The sequence below is a fragment of the Puma concolor genome, chromosome A1 (assembly GCF_028749965.1).
Source record: "Puma concolor isolate L17-30 chromosome A1, mPumCon1.1.hap2, whole genome shotgun sequence".
NCBI lineage: Eukaryota > Metazoa > Chordata > Mammalia > Carnivora > Felidae > Puma > Puma concolor.
This window is the reverse complement of record NC_141667.1, coordinates 59,096,129-59,114,855: the sequence shown is the minus strand read 5'-3', so window position 1 is coordinate 59,114,855 and position 18,727 is coordinate 59,096,129. Positions and strand designations below refer to the sequence as shown.

The 18,727-nt window shown below is 41.0% G+C and overlaps 1 protein-coding gene across 18 annotated transcripts in view; it reads right to left on the bottom strand.

Annotated features, from left to right (window-relative positions):
• TENM2 (teneurin transmembrane protein 2) overlaps nucleotides 1-18,727 on the bottom strand; it is a 1,151,751-nt gene that overhangs the window by 300,308 nt on the left and 832,716 nt on the right. For all 18 annotated transcript variants that reach the window (XM_086711354.1, XM_086710697.1, XM_086710377.1 and 15 more), the window contains one exon: nucleotides 4,297-4,531. In XM_086711354.1, coding sequence (XP_086567480.1) covers nucleotides 4,297-4,531 — 235 coding nt within the window. The remainder of the gene's footprint in view (nucleotides 1-4,296; nucleotides 4,532-18,727) is intronic.

The following is an 18,727-nucleotide window of genomic DNA, read 5'->3' as shown; positions in this document are numbered from 1 at the left end:
ACACATAGAAGAAGGAAAGTTAGCTTCTGTCATCAAGCTACTTTGTACCATTTTAGACAAGAGAAGCTGACTTCAGAAACTCCCCAAGAAGCAGCTGGCCTGGAAGATTCATGACCTTGTTATTCTCAGGAGGGAAAAGTGTAGATGGATGGTATCAACCAGGAATTGCACATGGATTTTGTTTCAAGATGTAAGTGGGTGGAAATAAAGATGGTGGTGATTTTGTTACACATCATATTAGATAAAGACAGTATTGACTGCTTGCATTTAGCTCCTCTGCCCTGAGTTTTTTTTTTTTTTTCCTTAGATTCTGTTATGGTTTATACATGAATTGACTGGTTTTGGTAGCAGAAATGTATATGCACTGGTCTCTTACATGATTAACATTGGTAGAGAATTTTTAGGCTTTTTGTCTTGTGTTAAACTCGTAATTCATACAGTCCCATTTTTGGGCTATGCCTCCTTAACCAGCACCTTTAATTCTACTTGTCACAGAAAAAAATGGAAAAAAAAGCGCAGTCTAGAGAAGATGTAACATGCCTCATTAAGATGGATGGGAACGTCAAAAAGCAATGCAGAGAAGCAAGGGTTTGCTCCTCACTGGTCTAAAGAAACACGTTGAACTTGGCTTAGAGTCTCTGGGGGTGGCAGCATGCCTGCTCATCACCTCCCAGTTATGAAATTCTTCCATCACACCCAGAAGTCTGTGTTAGGGAGAGTAGAGGTGGTGAAGCCATTTGTAAATTTCCAGTGCATTTTCGAAATTGATGACTACATCATGATCAGCCTCTATGACCTGCCTTCAATGGTTTCTCTCCTGGATATAGTTAACCAATCCTTATTTGGTATAAAAGTAAGAATGGGAATCCTAGTATGGCATCATGCCCATAAAAGAAGGGCTCCCATGTCTACACTTTCTCTTGTGGGTAAGAAAATGATCCTATGAAACTCACAATGTTCCAACATTTGAATAAGTGACTTTGTTCAGTTCTACAGTTTCCAAGACTATATTAAAAAAAATACTAGGGAACAGAAACAAATAGTATGCTACAATCTTTGACTTTTTTTTTCTACCTATCTATTAGGCAAATTATTATCCTCCTCTAAAAACCCAATTCAAACAGATACTCAGTTTGAAAAGTTTCCTGATCATCCTGGGAGAGTTAATCACTTCATCCACTGTATGGTCACTTTAGTCTTAAAGTGTATTGTATACACTGCACTACCCCTCTGTTTATGTACCTATCTCCTCCTTTAGATTGTGTGAACTTCAAGGGCAAGTTTCATGTGTTACTCATGACCTCCCTAGCACCTCATATAGTGTGTTTGGTATACATGAGGGACTCAGTAAATATTTGCTAATAAGACACTGAATGATAATATTTTAAAAAGAAATGTAAAGCTCAACAATTTTATTAATTACTGCTGAAGTTTTCATATACGGGACCAGATGCACATCCAAATTATATGTATTCATGAATTCCATGAACAGAGCTGCTGACTTCTGCACCCTGTGTTTGACTTCTGGTGATAGCCCTATCCCAAGGGCCTCACATTCTCTAATCTTTGGCCCTGGAATGCACTGATCAAAGGATATCCAGATGTTGTTCTTGCTTGCTTTTTTCTTCTGACTGACTTCAACATTTTGGCAATCCTATCTACTCAAGCTTTGTATTGAACTTGCCTCCTCCAAAACCTCCATTGAGAAGCCCTAATCCTTGGAGAAATGACAAATATATAAATGATTTACGGAAGGACTCTATAGATCAGATACAAATTCTAGGAAAGCTAACTTCAGAAAAATAGGAAGGTGACACACTTGGCTCTGCTGGTCCTCTCTCTACCAGATACTTGTCAAGATAACACTTGATTGCAAATGGTTTTGTAAAGTAAATCTCCTGGAAAATGAATTATTTTCATCAGCAGCTAGGAGACAGGAGATGGTTTCTGCACCATATGCCTTGTAATCACCAAAGGGAGAATCTTTGTGAGGAGCAAACACTCTGATGGATTTTGCCCTGTAAATGTAACAATTAGGGCAATAAATGTAGTCTTGTACGTATTCATTTATCAGACATCATGCCACCTTGTTTTGTGTGTGGAAACCAGTGGAGGTCCATCCAAGGTGGTTCAGAATGTCCCATCTCACTGAGGCCCTAGACCTCTTGCAAGTTACTTTGCCCCTACACATCTAGATTGTGCATCTTTAAAAAGGTGGAAGTAATGGTCCCTTCCTACCTCACTCTATTATTTCAGGCTCTAATGAGATAATGCAATAACGAATGAATACCAGGCAGATACAAAGTGCATAGTAAAAACTGGTGATGAATGGTGATGGTGGTCCTCTTCCTTCCTTCCTCTCCTCCTCCACTTTCTACAATGGCTAGTACATTTCTCCTTCCCTTTCTCCTCATCCTTCTCCTTCATCTAGTCCCCTCTATGTAGCCTTTATGTCCAGAAACTCTTTTTCAAACAAAAGACTGTTAATGTAAAAGAAGGTTGACTAACGCCCAACAAACTCTGTGGCAGAAGGAAAAAAAAAAAAGACAGAAAGTCTTATACAGCCTTAAAGATCACCACCAGCTATGAAAATATCCTGAATTAAGCCATGTGGACCAGTCTGCTTTCAGCCTAGAAACCTTTTGACAAAGGTTTATTAGTGCAGTTATTTTTAAATGTTTATTTTTGAGAGATAGAGAGCGAGAGAAGGAGACAAGAGAATCCAAAGCACGCTTCATGCCATTAGAGGAGAGCCTGACATGAGGCTCCAACCCACAAACCGTGAGATCATGAGCAAAGCCAAAGTTGGTTGCTTAACCAACTGAGCCACCCAGGTGCCCATATTAGCGCAGATGTTTAAATATATCTATTGTATGTAATATACACATATAATTTCTACTGACTTTCATATTTTAGGTCTCACAGATTAAGAATGTAGGCATCGTTAAAAATAACCTATATCATCAGAGAATAAAATTTATTACGGTTTAGAGTGACCACAGTGACAATGGTGCACAAGTTATTCAATATCTTATAAAAATAGTAAAAGAATATTATAGGTACGAAATGACATAAATGCTATGGCTTGCATAGTCGCTTCTAGCAGTGTGCAGATAATTCACTTGCCATTACAGATTCCTTTTGTTTTTCCTCAAACCTAGCTTATTAATGTTTAAAAACTTAAGTGAGAACTGTTTGTTTATTTATTTATTTTTTTGAGAGAGAGAGAGAATGAGAGGGGGAGGGGCAGAGAGAGAGGGAGAGAGATAATTCCAAGTAGGCTCTGTGCTTTCAGTGCTGAGCCTCAAACAGGGCTCAAACTCACACCGAGAGATCATGACCCGAGCCAAAACCAAAAGTGGGACACTGAACAGACTGAGCCACTCAGGTGGCCCTAAGTGAGAACTTTTTCAAGGGTCAGCATGAATTATCGCCTTTCTCTGTTTCGTTTTCATGGTTCTTTTTGGCAAGGAAACGATAATAACTGGAGCATACAAACCATGACAGGGTCTGGGGTTGGGGTGCAACAGCGTTCCCCCATCTAGCAGCCCGCCCACAGCCTCCGCAGTCATTCCTTCCCAGCCCATTGCACTGTGACCCACACACCTTGTCTCAGGGCATTAAGGTGGGCGTGGTTTTGGAGGACCAAAAGGGGAGGCAAGAAAGGGACAGAAGAAAAGGCAAAACAACACAAAGCCAGACGTGGAGATCACTTTGAAACTCTTCCCTCCAACCTAAGTGCTGCCCCTTTTCTCTTGTTTGTTTTTGTACATTCTTGTTTGCCCCTCAGGCATCAAGCTGTTAGTGTGTACAGGAGGGATTAAAGTCAGACGGCATGTTGGATGAAATATAAATTAAAATTATACTTCTGTCAGTCTGGAATCAGGGATTGTTTCTCAAGGTCTCCCCAAACACTTAATTTCAAATGAGTCTTCATTTATTACTTCAGGAAAGGCCAAATGCATAATTTATCAGCAGCTTTCAGTCAATATACCCTTATAAGCATGTTTCCCATGAGCCTTTGAGTAAAAATATGTTATGCTAATTCTATTAGTTGGGTACACAAGATCTGTCTAAGAAAGTAAACAAGCATTAAAAGGAGACACATGTGAACAAAGAAATACCTATCAGCCTACCATCCAGAGTCAAATTACCAAGGGAACAACAAAGAGGTGGTATACTTGTCCTGTTATTTACACCAAGACCGTCTCCCCGACAAGAATCCTGAAGCATCTAGGGGACTCTGTGCACATGACTCAGGTGGGGCAACAGGTGTGACCGGCGATGGGGACTTACCTAGTCTCCAGTGGCACGTTGCTGTTTAGCACCCAGCTGTCCTGGAGCTGAACGGACTCCGGTGTTGTGGCCAGGTCATTGGGTGCAGGAGCTGGGGCGTGGATCTGGCTCCGCCGGTTGGTCAGTGAGTTCCTGTTGAGGGAGTTGGCAGATGAGTGGTGATGGGACAGAGTGTGGTTGTGAGGGGGAGGCAGAGGGGGCCTCAGAGTCGATTGGCTGTGGTGGTTTGGAGGACCTGCAAAGAGAAGAAGGAGAAATGGCCATCAGTGTCTGGGCAAACCTGTGCAAACCTGAGGAACAAAGCCTAGAATCAAAGTCTTTAGGTTGGTAATTGCTAAAAGTCACAAACAAGAGAGAGAAAGAGAAAGAGAAAGACGGCATAAAGCGTTCCAGGGTTGGTTACTAACAAATAACATACTTTGATTTGCTTTCTTCTGTAGGCCTCAAAGGAAGAAGGAGGAACTAATTTAGTAAAACCAGGCTGGAGCGTATTAATCTTGAATATGTTAATCTTAAAGTGGAAGTGACACAGACCTGACAGGGCTGATCACTGATATAATAAGTCCCTGTACCATTTCCTGGTAAACCAGTACATTGCATGCATTCTTTATAAACATTTTCTTTTTCTGAAAGGCAATGAGAATATGGTACACTCTAAGTCAGAGAGTAGCATATTCAAATACCTGTAGCAGGTAAGCAGGGAAGTCAAATGGGCCAGTTGTGGACTGAGGTGATTTGGAAAGGTTAGGAAGCACCCCTCACTCAGATCCAGGCCCATGTGGCCATGTGGGGATAAGGGCCCAATGCAGCCAAGTCTTCTAGTTTTTCTAGGAAAGCTTAAGATCTGGACTTTCAGATAAAATTTCCTGTTTCTTAAAAATGTTGATGATTTTTTAAAAAGGGTATTTGTTTTAGGTGTTATGTATAGATGTATGCTTTTTTTTTTTCATGAGAGTCAAGAAAATACCTGTGAGCTTGCTCAGACATCAGGGTTGATGTTTTCAAACCTTGACCCTTACTCCAAATTGCATCCTCTTTTCTCATCTTGAAATCCTCTATCCTCACAGGAAAAATGCATAAAGGAGAACTATACCTCTGTGTGTATCCCCTTTGTAAATATGACCACAGATGACAACTCCACACAGGGTTTTCCTAGCAACCCACTCTCAATCTACAAAATGAAATATTTTAAGCATAATGAAAACAAAAGTAGTTCACTATGCAATGTAAGCCTATAATTTGGTTTTAATGGCTGCTGAAACATGACTTTTAATTTGTGTCCTTTTTTGAAGCCTCCAGTCGAGGTTGGCAGCTCACCAGGTGACTGCCAAGCCTTGTCATTTTGGCCCCTGCCAACTTTTAAAATCCTCAGCCCCTGCTGTCCTGGCTTTAAGAAGTTGGCTCACATCATTTAAACAAGCAATTTGACACAAATTTCAACTACTTGTCTCCTTATGTGGCCAGGCTACATCTCCAAAAGGTGTAATCTACATTCTGTAGCTCCTGTGAAGCCTGCAGAAATATTCCGAAAGAAAGACAACATGTCAAGAAGATGCTAGGTTTGGAGAGCATCATGACCAAGGAAAACAAGAAGGAAAAATAACAGACACAAGTGGTTCCCTGAAGTTTCTATCTCTGGGCTGAAATTACTTGGGGGATTTTTTTTTTTTTTTGGTCTCCAGAAAAAGACAACTAAAACTAAACCCCAGTGGGAAATGCCACCATACAGTTGTACAGGTTTTAAATCGCGTCCTCCAAATGAACCTGCAATTCGTATTTTACATCAGGCACCAGTGACATTTTAAATATATCTTTGAGGCAGTTTCGTAGCTGTAGCAGGCTATTACATTTTCTGGCTTTGTTGTCTGTCTAGTAATGTATTATTATATACTTATTTAGCGTTTGTCTCATATTAGTGGGAAGAGGTGAGAAAAGGGGATGAAATGATTTCATAATGATCCTTCAGAGATGCTATCCAAGCCCCTCACACAGGGTTAATAAATTTTCATGCTTTCCTTTCCCCTCCCTCAACTCCTATCCAAGTGGTGTCATTATTCTCCATTAGTGAAGTAATCTTGAGACTTGCCTCAGGAAGATGAGATGAATCAGTGTACAAGTGAGAACCCACCCTCCTCGGTCCCCAAGCCCCAACTTCCCATTTCCCTTGGCCCCTGGCCCCACCTCCAGCACTCCAGACCACACACTCTCCCAAAGTACAAAGAGGCCATGTGAGGCATTTAATTCACTAAATGAGATACCAGAATTCTCCTGCTTCCTGTCTACTCATCCTGAGCTAAGGTTTCTGAGCCTGCTTCAACTTGTGTGGCCCTTCTTTGTCCATCTGTGTTCTGTGTGGGTGAAATTCCTGTGGTTTTCCCTTTTGCTGATGCTATCCAGGGGTGCTGCTAAGGGGGAAAGGGAACCATGGACCCAGGCGCTATGTGGCATGTTTCCTATAAAACGAAGGATGAGCTTTCAAGTTAATTGCAAGAGATGTCAAGCTCCCTTTCCATTCTTTTTTTTTAAGTTTATTTATTTATTTTGAGAGACTGCACCATCATGAGTGGGGTAGGAGGAGAGAGAAAGGAGAGAGAGAATCCCAAGCAGGCCCCACACTCAGCGTGGAGTGTGATGCGGGGCTCAATCCCACAAACCGTGAAATCATGACCTGAGCCGAAATCAAGAGTTGGAGGCTTAGCCAACTGAGCCACACAGGCTCCCCCAGCTCTTTTTCCATTTCTACTAAATAGAAGGCCCAGAGCTTCATGGAGGAGATGAAAGAATACATAGTGTTCTTCTCACACTGCCCTCCTGTACAGCAGTATGTTATTTCACTGCAAATAAATCAAATTATTGATGGCAACAACAAAAACCATCCAGCATCCTCAGTATTAGATGGTTTCCTCATTACTACTGTTCATTTCCACTGTGACACTGATTATATTTTCTCCTTTATCTATCCATCCAACAATCGTATTTTTCAACTATGTACAAGAAAAAGAAAAGACAATTAGAATACTGAGTGGGAAGAGCTACCACTGGGGAATATACAGAGAGACATGGAAGAGGCACTTGGCCACTGGTTAGGAGAGGAAATCTAAAGGACTGGGTTCAAGGGTTGTGTCTGCCCCTTTTAAATAACATGAACCTAGGCCTACAACTCCATTTCTGTAATTGTCTGAGTACTCACCCACCACTCCTGACAACAGCAGTAAGTGCGTGTGAGTCAACATGAAGGATGGAAAGGAGGAGGAATGCACAGTGCCACATATGCCACCACATATGCCACCTAAGGTAAGGTCCCCAACCATGTGCATGGAACACTGCTTGCTTCTTTCAGGAATAAAAGCATGGATGAGACACAACTGTGGCTCTAAAGGAGCCCAGATTCAAGTATAGCAGCCCCCAAGCTGGATATGACCAAAGATTCCGAGTCAAGATTTTGTATAGTGTTCCAGATCGCTGACTTCTCTTGAAAACAAAAACAGAACAAAAACACCGAGTCTATTCCCTCATGGTAACAACAGGATATAGCTGAGTGCTTTTGGGTGGTTTTCTGCTTTGCCATTAACCCTAACAATCCCAGTTTATTTTAATCTGACCGGGTGTAAGCATTTATGTTGCCACTGGTAGGCATTTAGGTCTCACCCATGGTAGCTTAGCATTCTGGGTAGGTCACATATCTCTCATATAACAACACCCCTGCTACAATCACTCATTTCAAGCACTTTTTGTGTTTCCCGGTTTTCATTAGTCATCCAATGAGCTTGCTGGATATGACGGTTTTCCATTTCAAAAATATGAACAATGGCCAGCAACACGCCTTACTGCTTCCCAGGAAGCCAAATTACATGAAAAAGGCCTTCTCCAAGGCAACTAATGTCTTCAATGTATGCTGAAACAGAAATGATTAACAGCTTGATGAAGGAACCTAAACGTCCACTCTGAGTTCTACACATTTATTGGGTTTAATTAATGTGCATATTAATGGCTCTTCTATTACATAAATAGGAAATCACATAATAATGCAATTGAGCCACAAATAACTATGTAACATAAATGCTTACATAGTATCAACTTAATAAGTATGCTATTAGCAGGCAAAAGGCAACTGTCATTAAAATCACAGTGCTTGCCTATTATAGTACACCTGATTTATCTGGAGTACCTAGAATTTATTTTTAGGTAATGTGTGGCTTTTAGTCCTAGGAAGGAGGAATTGCATATTTGTTCTTTGTGAAAAGCTAGGGCAGGACAGGTAGGACTCCTGGCAAGGGTAAGTGAATTTAGAGAGAGGCTGCTGCCTGTGTATTTAAAAACTAAGTGCTTCAATTGTCCTGTTTGCTTGTTTGGTCTTATTTGCTGGAAAAATCTATGCTTAGATTTGTTGATGCCAGAAATCTTGATCCTTACAGGGATGCCATTCCCATATTCTGTCCTTCCTAAATGCCAATTGGTTGACGGTGGAGTCATAAGAAAAATAAAGTAGTTCTTTGTTGTTGGGTCTAACAAGGTTAGCCATGGGGCCTGCAAAATCCTGGAGTATCAGCTCTTGTGTTGACTAGACTAGCAGAACTCAAACAGCGTGTGGAAACAACCAACACCCACATTGTCAATAATATATAAAGGATTTTCTTTGGAGCGAAGGAAGTAAATTCTTAATAATTGGCTATTGTTGTACTCTTCCTAAATAAACAGATGGGGGAGGTATTTAGGCTAGGTCTACCCTTGCCAAGGTGGGTGGGTGTAGAGGAGAGTAGGCAGGCAGGGATAGACTAAGATAGCTTTGTTTTGCTCTGTAGTCCACACTATTTTTTTTCCTGGTGATTAAAATGATAAAATGTATGAACAAAAAAATTGTAAGTATAGGCCTGCCTAACTGCCAATAATTCACTCTTTTTGGAGATGGCATGCCAACTGTTGGTCTTTAAAAACTTCAACCCCTTGGACCCTGAGATGATGAATTAACCACAAACTCTCTGCCTCCTCCTACTGAACTATGTCATTGGGGCAAGTTACATCTTGAGAGCAATTTGAAGATGCTAGAAGTGATGCCGGTGTTGGCAGAGATTTTGGACTCTCTGGTTAGTGAAAATTGGCACCAGGACATGCCGTACAGATCTGACCTCAAATGGGAGGCAGAGGGGAATCAGAGGGAAGATTTTCAAGAGTAACAGCCTCTAGTTAGAACTGGGAGTCTGCTGCAGATAACCAGCTTTGTGGTTGGCTTTGAACCCCTGCTTGGCCACACTTACTTGCAGTATGACTACTGGAAAGTTATGTATTTGTTTCTTGGTTTCTTCATCTGTAAAATGGGTAATTTTACTTCTCTCATATAGTTGTTAGGAACATCAAATGAGAATACATCTATAAAAAAAAGCCTACCATGATTCTTGGCACATATTAAGTATTAACAAATGTTATTAGTATATATTATGTGTTATAATTAATAATACCGATCATAGCAATAACAGCAATAGCAACTTTACCTCGTGAGGAACTCTGGCTTTCCTGCCTCTTTTGAGTGGTCGCTTTTAAATCAACATATGTTTAAATCAATATATAAAGGCAAAATCACCAACCTCAGACCTCTTCCAGCTTCAAATGCTGTCTACAGAAGGGCATTGTGACTAAATGACGTGACACAGGCATTAATACGCACAATCTCTAGAGCATTGCTCTAAGAGCTTCCAGAAATGGAACTTGGGATTCAGAAGCGTTCCATTTCTATAAACAAACCATTGATGTTAATGACAGCAAAATAACACCAACGATAGCTGCTAGGAGTCAAGCTCTCCTGTGTGTCTGGTCCTGTGCTAAGTGCTGTACACAAATTATTTCAATTTGTTACCACTCGATCTTATGGGGTAAGTTTTCTTCTCATTCCCATTCTACAGATCCAGCCAGTGAGGCTCAGAGAGGTTAAGCAAAGCCCCAAAGGTCATGTAACTTAGTAAGAGGAAGAGCTGCTTTTGGATCCCAGGGTTTCTTCCCCATTCTGTCATATGCAAAATATCAGGAGGCCCAAAATGCACTCACACAGGGAGAGAACAGAGACCTCTGTCCTGGTTTATACAAATCACCCTGACAAATACAGAGGAAAAACTGGTTTAACTCACTTCTTTCCACATTTGCTTAAATGGCAGAACGAAAACTTACGAGGAATTGGAGGGAATTGCCCACCTCAAAGCTCTGCACCTCACAGTGCTGCTTGAATCAGGAGAAATAGGCCAGAACAGCCAAACTGCAGTGCAATCTCTTTTCTGTGCCTTCCCAAAAGTCCTTTCTCAAACTTCCTCCTCCGTGTGCATCCTGGCTCCCATAACCAGTGGCATGAGGGATAAGCAGCAATTAAGTCTTTTGGAGACAGAAACAAGGGCACACTATGTCCCAGCTCATCCTTCCTGCTCTGACTGAAGGTACTTTGCCAACAGCCTGGGGGCAAGGGAGAGGGGTTGGGCGAATCCAGATCCAGCCTTGTCCTGTGTTTAGAAAGAGGTGGAAAGAGATTTACTTGTGTCTAAGTACTGGACACTCGGGACATTCAACTTGCTTGCTCCTTCCCTGTTGTAGCATCTACTGAATGATTTGTCCTCTCAAGAATAGACTTTTATTGTTACTGACCACTGGATGGTATTGCTGGCTTTGTAGGGCAGTGACTGATCTGCAGTGTTTCTCAGATGTGGTCACTACTGTTGCAAGCTGCAGCCCCTTCTCCACATTTCAGAATGGGGGGGGGGCGGAAAGAGAAGAAAGGATGAAGGAAAGAGCCAAGTTATAACCTCTTTCTCATCTCCCGGTGCTCAGCTATAGCTTTGACCAGTGCCTCTTGGCCTGGATCGCACAGTCCTGGATCAGGGGACTGTCCTTGATAGAAAGGCTAAATGCTTGAGAGGAGCACCAGAGAAGGACAGGGCTGTGTTCACTCATAAAGAATGATTTGTAGTTCTCTTGCTTACACTACATATATGACCTCAGAGAAAAAGCATTCTGAGTGCATTCGCAATGACACACACACCAACACTGCATGGCAGAAGCAAGGAAATTGCCGTCACCAAGAGCAATCCTTTGCAGGCTTAGAAACCAAAGTTTTGTCAGCTCTACCTACATTCATAAAAAATTAGGGTTTAGAGGGACATCATAGGTCATCTAAGAACAATTGCGCCCGTTTAATAAGCACCAGCTGTGTGATAGGCCCTGTGTACATTTCACCTTATTTAAACTTATAACAACCTTTAGAGTGGATATTGTTCTCCATGATAAAGACAAAGAAATGGAGGTGCAGGGCGTTAAAAGATCTAAGTTTCTCTCCTTACATGTTGTATTTAACTGTAATACATCTGGGCCCCTCCTGAGTGCATACTGGGCATGTCTCTTTCATACCCTAGATGCATGGTTTTATATCATTTTTGGACTCTCCTGTTTTTCCTGCTAGACTGTGAATTCCTTCAGCACAGGGCTATGGTGGCTAGCAGAGTAACGCTGAATGAAGGAATGAATGAACGAACCAATGAACACATCATGTCTCCTGGGGTTATTTTGCAGAACCTCAGCAAAGAGGGGTCAGAGCAGATTTCTGCCTCTGTTCTTTGGACATTTCTAGGCTGCTAGCATCTGATGGGCCTTCCCTTATGCCCAAATCCTTATTACCCTCACAGGTCCTTCAACAGGGAGACAGCTGGACCCAGGGAGAAGGTGACTTTGTTCCTCTTTGTTCTTAGTTTTATTTTATTTTTTCCGGTTTCTGCCTGATCACCTATTCTCTCTTTTAAATAACAGATGTACAGGGGTGCCTGGGTGCCTCAGTCAGTTGAGCATTCAACTCCTGATTTTGGCTCAGGTCACGGTCTCACAGTATTGTGGGTCTGAGCCCTGCATAGGGCTCTGCATGGAGCCTGCTTGAGATTCTCTCTCCACTTGCACTCTCTCTTGTCTCTCTCAAAACAAATAAATTTTAAATAATAGATTTACTGAGATATAATGAAATTCAGCTTTAAAACATGTACACTTTAGTGCTTTCTTTTACTATATTCACTGAGATATACAACCATCAGAACTGTCTGATCTTAGAGCATTTTCATTGCCCCCCACTAGGAAACCTCATAGTGTTTAGCAGTCACTTCCCAGTTCCCCCAACCCCTGGCAAATATCAATCTACTTTCTGCTTTTATGGGTTTGCCTATTCTGAGTACTTCATATAAATGGTGATTCCCTCTATTTTTTTAGAACCACCATGTCTGTCTGTTGCAGAGGCCCATTGGAACCAATCAAAGTTAGATCTCAGATGGGGCATACTTCATACTACTTAAAAATATCTTTTCCTGGCAACCTGAAGCTGGTGTTCACAGGAGCTTGTTGGCTGAGACCCTACTGCTGTTGATATTTTTCAGAAGGAGATTGTTAGATATGACCATTTGAGAGCCAATTGTATACTTGAGGGTCTGAGGGGGATCCTGGAATTTGTTCTACTGCTTCAGGCATGGCTGTAATCACTGCAGACAGCCATTCCTGCTCAACTAAAACACAAACCCGTGCAGGCGGGACTCAGGGTGGAGGGTGGAGGAAAAAAGAAGCAGGGAACTCTTGAATTGGGTGCCCAACCAGTAGCTGTACTTGAATGATGACCTTAATACCATTTGTAGAGGACCATCCTGCCCACGTGGGCAGGTTCTCACATATGATGGGGCAGAAAGGGATTTTAATCACAGGTGCCACATCATTATACCATACCCCTATGCTCATTCTTTGTGTTCTTCAATCATCTGGAAGGTATCACTTGAGATCAATGTCAACTCTATTAGCTACTTTCTAAGTGACAAAGACAAAAAAAAAAGACCACTTGAAATACTTGAGAGGAACCCTCCTAAAGAGAAGATTTTATTGCAAAGTTATGTCTGAGCAGTGCCTATCTGAGCATTTCAATAAATCTACATTACCCTAGGTATTTTGGCATCCTCTGGGAGAGGAAAGCCTATCAGTAGAAAGTAATGATTTTGGGTTTTTCAATTGCCCTAAGGATCTTGACAATGCTATTAAGACCCATGCTTTCCCTGTCGAGAAGTTTAGGAGTGAAATTATTAATATGCCCAGACGTTATGTTGATTGTTGCACTGTAGCAGAAAATACTCTCTCTGTTATTTGAGCTGCATTATCACTTTCCCAAGCAGAGAATTGCATCAAAAATTTAAACTCCTCTCATTCCAGCTCATTGCATAGCTTTTCAAGGTCTTATTGTAAAATAGTCTGGGAAAAATTTGGATATTTCCCTACCCATGAAAGATAATATGTTTTTCACAGCCCAGACTATTATTATTTTTTTTTTTTTTTGAAAAATAAAAATCACAAGTGGAATTTTCTTCTATCACGATGCCATTCTTTAGCTCTTTAACCAGGTTTTTGTCGGGGTATATTTCATTTTCTTTTCCTTTGGATGGTCACAATGTTTTCCCCTGATCACAGGGAGAAGATCAAAACAAAGATAAAATATGATTTTGATTTTAGGTTGAGCGTCTGATGAACAGAACGATGGAGACAAGCTCTGATCTACGCCATTCATTAATATCAAGAATGACTGAAGCACACTAGTTAAATGGCAAGGACAGGATAAAGGTTCTTGGAGCATTTTCACTACAAAGCTCAGCAGAATTATTTACTATCTGGGTGACCTTTTCCCCAAATCTCTCATGGTACACACCTTATAGGGCAAGGGAACTAAAGTTTCTCCATACTATATAAACAGAAGTCAGCTGAATGTCAGACCTTGAACTGCATCTGGTTTCATGTCAAGTGACAGCTGATGTAATGGGATGTATAGGGCATACTGCTGGAGAGATTTTCAGGATACTCTTTCTGCCTTCAAAATATACAAACACACACACACCACAGCAAGGAATTACTAAAGAAAAATATCTGAGAGCTTCCTAAAGAAACATCTCCTCCCAGGGTTGCCTGGTGTAGATACTGTCAGAGAGAGTTTAAAACTGAGAGAGAGAATAAAACTGCCCTCTGAGTTTTATTCACAACTGTTCAGTGGTTACTTTCAAAGTCAAAATTGTTTTGCTTTCCCAATTAAAGTGGATGAGACAGTGCTCACAGCCTTTTCTATCATGTAGCATGGATGATGAGTAGGAATACCCAGGGCTGAACAGAGAAAGATGAGGAAGTCCACCTCCACCCAAGAGTCCCAGGATGCAAACAACTTTCAGAAAAAAACTGGGACCAGTAGGATACCAGCGTGCTCTGCAGATCTTAGTTTTGTGGGGAAAGAGGAGGCAATGGAATCACCGTCTCCCACTGCCCCCTCCCACCCTGGGAAACAAGGGTTTCTTCCTAGCCATGGCTCGTAACGTGATTTTCAGGGCTTTCTCAGTCTTTTTGATACTCATCTCTCCAGTTTCGCCTGAGGGACTTCTGGAGTTAGACAATCAGAGTTATGAAGCACTTCACGTGTCTGTGCCTCTGTTTCCCTGTTCAAAAAAGGGGGCAAATACCATTCCTACTTGGTCAAAAGTTAAAGGAGAAAGAACATTTTAAGTTAAAGTGCTTGGAAAATGCATGACAAATAGGAAGTACTTAAGAAATGTCAGGATTTATTTATCTTCCCCTGAACAGGCTAATTCTTTCTTGAGGCTGTGGAGAGAGGAGTGAAATAGACCCTGTGATTCAAAGATTATTATTGTAATGACTTGGAAAACTTCCTGTTGCCAGATATTTTTAAGGTAAATAGCACCATTAAGAATTAAGGATCTCTTTTCATTCTTAGGAGTTATAGAAACTCTAGGTCTCACAGACTACCAAAATAATCAGTGCTCTTGATTTCCACCTTTTGCAACTTACACACTTGGAAATAAAACCACCTGGTGGTAGACAATATGAAGGGCCCTACATCAGCTTACCTTGTATAAATTCTCTTATTCCCTATGGAAATGAGCATAAGGAAGGCCCAGGTTTTCTTGAATCTTGGTGTTTCTATTTAGCACCAGCTCCCATTGCCCATGAAAAGCTCATGATAAAATCAAGATTTTCTTTGTTGTTGTTATTGTTGTTTTTGTTTTGCTCATGCTCATCTATGACCCATGCAGTTTGCTCTATCATGCAATTCACCACTGAGCAACTCACGCAGGTCCTGAGTTATTCATCACATTTAGATGGCTTAAGTCATGAATTAGCAATTTGTTTCTCAGGGCTTCTTGGGTTACAGAAACTCTTTAGTATTTATCATCTCAAATGGGATCATTCTTAATCCCATAATGCAGAGAGTGAGTAATCTCTCTCGTGAAATATCAGATTTGGAGGAGAAAATAATTTCCATTTCTAACACTTCTTATCTTTCTAACACATTTTAATAGTGTGGTCTGGGAAGGCTTCTCAATAAGATGATATTTGATCAGAGACCTGAAGGAAATAGGGAGAGAGCCACCACAATGTCTGGGGGAACAACATTTCAGGTAGAGGGAAAAGGAAGAACAGAGACATTTTAAATGTGGGATGTGCATAGGGATTGGCCAGAATACCAGCTGAGGTTTGTCTCCTCCCTTAAGCTTCAAGCTTACTTCTCAAAGTAAACAATGAAGTAAGTAGGAAAGGTCCTGATCCTCACTGGCCTCTGATATGGGACTGAGCCAGGCAGGCTTCTGCCTCAGGCCCTTTGCAGTTGTCATATATTTGGCCTGGGGATACAGATAACTGACTGGCTCACTCAAAGTGGCTCACTCCCTTAAGGTTGGAATGTCTCAGTTCAAATCTCCCCTTTAAGACATGCCTTTTCAGGCAGCCTCAGCAGTCTTATCCTCTTTTCTATGGTGTTTCTCTAAACCACATATCATCACATTTTTCCCCCTAGTAATTGTCTTTCTGCACTAGAAATTAAGTACCTTGAAAGCAAGAATGTTATTTTATTTTCTACTTGATCCCTGGCACCTCGAACACTTAGTAGGCACAATAAAGAACTTCTGAATTAATCAAATAATTAATACGTATGGCAAGAGCAAAGGAGTCAAAAGGAGAGTCCAAATTCCGACAGAAATGAAGGTCTTGCAAAGGGGCTGCTGCATGGTGTCATCTGAGACAAATCTCAAATGCTTGAACTTGACTAAAGTTCAAGAAAAAAATTATTGCAGGCATCCTTGCCAAAACACAGTTCTATATCACGCAAACTGTAGCAATTTTTTCTCTTCCTGCAGTAATCCAAACATGACAACAAATGCCTTACAAGCAGAAATCCCCATGGAACTAATGATGGCAGAGGCCTCTGACACACCCCAAGTGGGAATAGACACATTTCACTTCTAAACTCCGACTAACAGGATCTCCTGTGGCTCTCCGTGCCACTTGAAAATGTTCGCTTTCCATCACAAATTTATTGTATTAAAGGATCTTTGCTACAGGCCAGTGGCTTACCTGAACAGGGTGAATCCTAATTCATCCATATGCATGGTGGTAGGAGAAGCCAACTGGATGTGGCAAGGACAAAGGGTATGCCATAAAGGGTTTACAAGTCAAAAGCAGGATACATGGAGTTCTTCCTCCTTCAGGAAGCCCTTTCAGATTGCATCAGATCAAGTCCAAAGGCTTCCTGTGTGCTGACCTATGTAAGATATTTTGTGATTGCCCTGTTCTGGCACTAACATTGGAACTGACACTGGCACATTATATACTGAATGACTCCATTTGGCCATATTTAGCCTATTAGATCTTTATTAACTTTTCTAACCTGTACATGGAATAGAATTGGAAAGAGTTTTCATTCCAAGGATTTTCTTAGTAGGGAGTCCAGCTAGATTAGATGCAAGTAGCCACTTGGTAAAGTCTTTCACATTCTCGGGGAGAAACCCAAAGAGTGACGGTTCTCTCCACAAGATTCCTTTTGTTTTCTAATTAAGTTCTGACACAAGAAGAGTGGCATATGAGCTATGCCCACTTGTGACAAAGCATTTTCAATTACTTCCTTGTTCATTCCTTCATTCACGTCTTCATGGGTTCATTCACCTGGCAATTCATTATTGAGCATCTATGCCGGGTCTGGTAGATTTTTGACATGGTAGATCTCTGGCCTCTAGGAAGGTAAACAGGTGGCAGATCTCCAGCCTCTGATCTTTTTGTTGAGCCTTAAAGATCCCGCGGTAACTCTTCTATTTTTCTTCTGGTTGTTAACTACCCAAAGACTTCACTTTCTCACGAATGTTTTTATTCACATGTCAGCTTATGTGCAATAATTTTATAAGGGTCATTATGACATACTGCTCTGACAAGTCTTCGTATATGCATATCATTCGACTCCACATGAACCCCTTCCCCTGTCCCCTACATCCTGTCTTATTTCCCAAGATGAACTCACTCTTCGGTCAAGTCTACATCTTCCAATATACAAGATTTTGTGCTAGGGTACTGTTTAAAGGGTGCCCCATGGCATACAGAGAAATTCACAAGAATGTTAATTATTACCTGTGGAGATAAACTATAACATTTTGATTCATTTGTGTTTTCAGTTGAATGTGGTATTTATCAACTCTCTTTTATGTTTAATTGTAGATAATATAGCATGGTGAATTGGAGCCCTCTATTATGCATATGGAATACACATGCTGTATTGCTTTCCTTGTAAGATTAAGACTCAGAATTCTTGCTGTGAATTTTCAGTTCCATCAGTAGGATCCATATGGACTTTGGAGTAGTCTTTGCACACAAAAAATAGAGTGAGACATCTAGATCCACGAAGTGAAAATAGAGATGGGATTAATGAAGTTTCGCCACTTGAGTTTACTCCAATTGTCCCATCCCAATCTTTCAGCACATCTATAAATACCCTTAGCATCCTCACCCTCATTCTATAACAGAAAAACCCATCATTTATAGATTTTTCTAATTAAAACACATGTAGTCTAAACCAAAGAAGCCATAAACAACATTGAGAAAAGTAGGCAAACACACTCCATGCTTTTTTTGTTGACAAATTTTAGCAGAAGTTCTTTTTAAGATTTTACTTTTTAGGCAATATTTACACCTAACATGGGGCTCAAACTCATAACCCCAAGATCAAGAGTTGCAGGCTCTAACAACAGAGCCAGCCAGGTGCCCCATCTGACATAAAATTTAAGGGCTATCTCATTAAGGCACTAAACAAATAAATAAATAAATTACCTATTAAATCAACCAGAAGCAGCACACGATAAAACAGAGTATTATGCTACAACATACTTTTCACAGACATAAAAGCTAATCAAAATACCATGACAGAAACTCTCATACATTGCCAGTGGGGATGCGAAATACACAGACATTCTGGAAAAGTCTGCCAGTTTCCTGTATTGTTACATTGACCACGAGATCTAATCATCTCAATTCTAGGTATTCACCCTACAGAAATGAAAATGTATCTTTATCTCAAAACCTATACATGGAAGTTTATAGCAGTTCTATTACGATCACCAAA